The 5,154-nt window shown below is 40.6% G+C and overlaps 1 protein-coding gene across 1 annotated transcript; it reads left to right on the forward strand.

Annotated features, from left to right (window-relative positions):
• The first annotated feature begins 460 nt into the window (after positions 1 to 460).
• On the forward strand, positions 461 to 1,116 carry LOC142970737 (protein disulfide isomerase CRELD1-like). The gene is made up of 3 exons (XM_076111157.1): positions 461 to 552; positions 679 to 819; positions 896 to 1,116. Exons 1-3 carry the CDS (start codon positions 483 to 485, stop codon positions 1,114 to 1,116), a joined length of 432 nt encoding a protein of 143 aa, XP_075967272.1. The 5' UTR covers positions 461 to 482.
• The last annotated feature ends 4,038 nt before the right edge of the window (positions 1,117 to 5,154 follow it).

Raw genomic sequence — 5,154 nt, forward strand, 5'->3', positions numbered from 1 at the left:
GTGTGTGTGTGTGTGTGTGTGTTTGTGTGTGTGCTAGCTTCCTACCTGAGACTTACTTTCCTCATAAAACTACACCACCCACTATAGATCATATAATCACCCATATAGGGAATTGTATGCAGCTGAAGCATCGCTGCATTAACTGTTGTAACAGTAGCTGAAGCCTTTTCGCATTCATGCAAATGCTCACAAAGTTAGTTTGTTTGTTTGATATTATGAGAAAGGAGATATTAAATCACACACATCTATAAAATGTTGAGCATGACACAATACAGTGCTGCAAGTCCTTCATTGTTGCCCCTGATGATCACTGTGGAACCTGCCCAGTAGTCGTCCACTGGAGAGCTTAAATATTAAATAATACTTCCAGTTTCTTCTAGTCCGATTTTGTTTTGTGTCATTTTTCACTTACATTGTTTAGTAAATAAATTAATAAAATGTTCCTTCTTTCCTCAGACTGTTCCCCGGCCTGTGTGGGCTGTATGGGTAACGGACCAGCACGCTGCAGGAAATGTGCCTCTGGGTACACACTGACAGGGTCCAAGTGTGTGGGTAAGTGCTTAAAAGAGAATATTTTTGAGTATTATTTGATCAGTTATGCATTCTTTGTGTGCTCCCGAGGAGCTGCAGTAAGTCTCCGATGCGATTGTATCATGTGTCTCTCTTTGTTTTCCTCAGATATAGATGAATGCAGTGACAGGGTACTCGCCTGTCACGGTCTGGACGAGATTTGCACCAACACAGAGGGCTCTTTCCGCTGTGACTGTGCTGAAGGATTCTTCCATAAGGACGCTGTCTGTGTGAAGAAGCAGCATCCTAGTGGGTCTCATCACAAGCACAATCACGTGAACTAACCTAACCTCATTGCAACCTCTCACGCTTGTCTCTTGTGCAGGTGTTCAGGAGAAAGGTCTGTTTGAGGATATCCAGGACGACGAGGTGGAGGTGCTGCAGCAGATGCTCTTCGGGGTGGTGCTTTGTGTTCTGGCCACACTGGCTGCTAAGGGAGATTTGGTCTACACATCTATATTCATGGGCGCAGTGGCAGCCATGGCAGGGTACTGGCTTTCTGACAGGGGAGACCGTTTATTGGGCAGCTTCTTAAAGGGACGTTAAAGCTTCAAAGTGTTGCGAAAAAGGACTTAAACATTTGATGTGCCACTGCTCGGCAAGGCCTCAACAATCATAGTTCAGACAAAGCAGATGAATCTTGTGCATTTACTTGTATTATAGATGATATAAGTTATTGATATGAAGTTATCTTCAGCTTTTGAACGTCATTCTGTAGTATCACAGAGCAAAATGAGTGGGAAAAGTGTATTCATGATCGTTTAAATCGCAGTTTGTCAAAGCTTGATTATAGTCACCAGCTTGGTCTGGAGCTTTTCAACTGTGTTTAACTGTCTTCATTACTACATCAAGTTTGCTTTGTCTTTACAAACTCCAATCACTGATGAAGACTGCAAGATGCTGTTGAAAGTTGGCCAAAGGGTGCAGGGTGCTTCTGTTGTTAATGACACATTTTTGACACCTGATAAATAAAATCGCACTACTGAACGTTCAAATCCAGGACTTTTGATCGTTGAACTTAAAGGATGAAGGTATAATAGTTATTAGCATCATTCACCAAGTTAACCCAATTGTTCATATTCTATATGAATAATCTATTATGAAATTGAAACCGATATGAAATCAATGCACTATTTGACTTACTAGTGTGCTTGTTTCCACAGTATCATGCATTTAAGTGTAATACCACAATTGTATTTGTACTAGAATATATTATAATTGACGTATAGATTAAACTGATTTTAACTTGGAGTAGAAAATCACAAACAAAGACAGAAAGAAAGTCACCTTTATTTGATGGATATAAACAAGCTGGCCAACACTCAATAGTAATATTCTGATACAGCACATACAATAGCAAACTGGGTCACTGAGGACAGCCTCCTAGGTTTAAAAAACAGAAAACATCACCGAGTATCCATGCGTCATTCAAAACTTTGACTCAGTCTCACTTTTTTTTTTTTACTCTAGGGACTTCCTCTGATAAAGTTTTTTTTAAATAGATTTTTCTCTTATGCATTCATAACACGCACACAATCACACAGACGCACACAATCACACAGACGCACACAATCACACAGACGCAGCTATGCACACACGCACATCTCTCTCTCTTTTCTGAATACATTTACACAAGCAACCCCAAAAACATGCTGCACCCTCACAAAACTGCACAGGCTGTCTACTAAGGGGACACAGTAAGTGAGACACACGTCACTCTCAAACACAACATCACACCGTCACAATGCACGATGCGGATGCAAGTAATGAATGAGGAATGATGCTTCATGGGAGATTAGCTCACGTTCACACAAGTAATCATTCAGCATGCTGGACACTCACATTTAACTTGTTCCTAGGTCTTTACTGTACAGCTCAAAACATTGACATATACAAATAGTACAGTCTCAAACTGGCATATTCGGTAAACTGAAACAATAGAAAAATTAAGTTAACTTAAATACAAAAATGAATAAAAAAGTAAACAATAGTTGTTCTGTCAAAACAAAAATGTTTCTGGCATTGGTCACAGTGATTTGTTTTGATCCAAAGGTTCAGCAACATAATAAAAGAAAAACAACTTGTATACAACAATAAAGTGAAAGTATGTGTTAGGCTTTTCATGCTTTCTTCTCCAAGGCCTTTGAGAATTACTGGTGAACCTACAGGCCTTTCAACTCGAGTCTTTCTATACGGCTGCTTCTAGGCACAGATGCACACTTGACTTCTCGACTCCACCGTTCACAAGCAGGATTAGTCGTTGGTCTAAGCCTAGGAAACCAGCCCCAGCCTCTAAGCCTCTGTGTCTTCAAACCCTTTTTTTTTGACACAACAGTTGAGAAATCGCTCTGCATAGAGAACAGGAGATTATCCTTACATCATCGCTTTCAGTTGGCACATTATGTAAAATCCAGGCATGCATGGGCACAAATGAAATGTTTCATGTTTTCTACCATGTAAATTATAAATGGTATTTCATGGTAGGAGAACCCCCTACTTCAAGTATTCAGTAGATAAGGACCTGAAAATGGAGGATTCGTACTCCGCCCCCCCCCCCCCCCCCCCCCTGATGGTAAAGTGAGAGGATTTTTGCTCCTCTGTCTGCTTGCATTGTCTTCCCTTTAAAAAAAATATCCAAATCAGGACTTTTCTCTTCACATTTGTAAACACAAACACAAAAGTTTCACACAACCTGTTGATTCTTGGTCAGTGACAGGAGCTGTAAAGGTTCATACGTGAAGCGGACACAACAGGTGATGCATGGGTCACCTCGGTTTGTGGAGGATGGGGCAGATGGAAATACATTTACATACAACAATCAACACTTGGCCATATAAGTGAAACACACAGGCACCATGAGGGGAGGGAGAGGAAGTAGGGGATTGTCTTGAAACAGTCTAATTTAATTTTCCACTACACTGCAACAATGTGTTGGTTTTTCTACTTAATCAGCTGTCACAGTCACGTATGTCACCACTTCTGTTTACAAGACGACGACGACGACAAACACGTGAAAGAAACGCATCTCGACAGAGTCACTCAAACCTCCACTTGGATGTTAAATGTGATAGTCCTCACTCACAAGTGCGAGTTTCTGACTGCTGAGGGCAGCAGACATAACCTCATTGCTACTTATGTGAGCTGCAAAATTCAGTCTTTTTTTTTTTTTTTTTCATTGTTCAAAGTTGTCACCATAAGCGGTGTTCAACTAAATGTTTTCACATTGAAGAAAGGAATGTAATAATGTCATCTTTACTAGACTTCTAGATAGATTTGGATATACTTGTCTATTCCACATAAACTGCTCTAAAGCTCTTGTTTTTTATTTTTGGGCTGTCCTGTGTTTTCAGACAGGGAATGTTGCTGCTGAGGGGTTTACTCACGTACAAATCAGAGGAAAATCACACCACTCAACACTCTTAATAAGACATCTCTCTGACCTCCAGCCAGTTATAAAAATAACCATGAAGAAAAAAAGATATATTATCTTGTCAGTTTGAAACGATTTTCTGACCACGTATAGACACACTATAGATTTCTCTCTATATGTATAATATATGCATATCTATCATATATGTGTACAGTTTTTTTCACGAGGCACAGGCCTCCTTGTTGAGAAGGAGAAAACAAGTCACTATGTTTGGGGAGGCCACACAGACTACTGCCAGAAGAGGAACATTACAAGGGAGAGGGGAGCAGGGGCATACTGTAGGTCAGAGACTGGGCTGTCAATGGTACAAAAAGACCTGCAGGGAAAACATCTATAGAACGTCCTCCACTTCATAGTCTATAATGTAATTACAGTAGCAGTATTCATAGAGGGAGATCTCCTCCCTGTGGGTCTTGAAGTGATTGTTGCTCACAAAGCCCCAAAGGTCAAATCGTATGTACAAAGCAGTCTTTTTACAGTTGTTTGTGAAGCCCATTGTGGGATCAAGTCCCTCTACTGTAAAATGACTAAAAGATGCTCTTGACCAGGTCTTCAGACACCATTTAGTTTGAGCACCAGCAGAAGCACCATTAGTAAAAATTCCTGCAACACGGAGGAGGTGCATAGTCTCAGAAACTTAAAAATAAATAATAAATAATCTGACTGATGAGTAGTTTCTGACCGCTCTCTTGGCCGCTCTGATTGGATGGTTAATTACACTTTGATTGATAAATTTGAGTATGCATTCACTCTACACTGACATCTGCATAGATTGATTTTTTTGACTACTTCTGATTAAAATGAGGTAACATGAAGAGGAAGATGGATGGCACCCACAGCCTTGAGGCTAGAAAAAGTCCAAAAGCTCGTGCAGCAGAGGAAACCACCAATGCTGCAGGCAAGGCTTGAGGCGGACTATTAGTCTAACTAAAATAACTCAAGTCTGGTGAGTGGGACACTATATCTCTTTCAGTAAATGCTGATCGGTGTGTTGGGCAGGTGTAAAGGTAAAAAAAGAAGTCACTGTGTGCCACAAAGAGTGAAATAGCTCATCAACACGATCAGATGATTAAAACTACAAAAGAGTCATGAGGGTCATGATAGCCAGGTAGAGGGGTCAGATGTCACCAGGTGGATCAGCAGGGCAGTGAGGA

The sequence above is a fragment of the Anarhichas minor genome, unplaced genomic scaffold, assembly GCF_050575085.1.
Source record: "Anarhichas minor isolate MPS153535 unplaced genomic scaffold, ASM5057508v1 ptg000043l, whole genome shotgun sequence".
Taxonomy (NCBI): domain Eukaryota; kingdom Metazoa; phylum Chordata; class Actinopteri; order Perciformes; family Anarhichadidae; genus Anarhichas; species Anarhichas minor.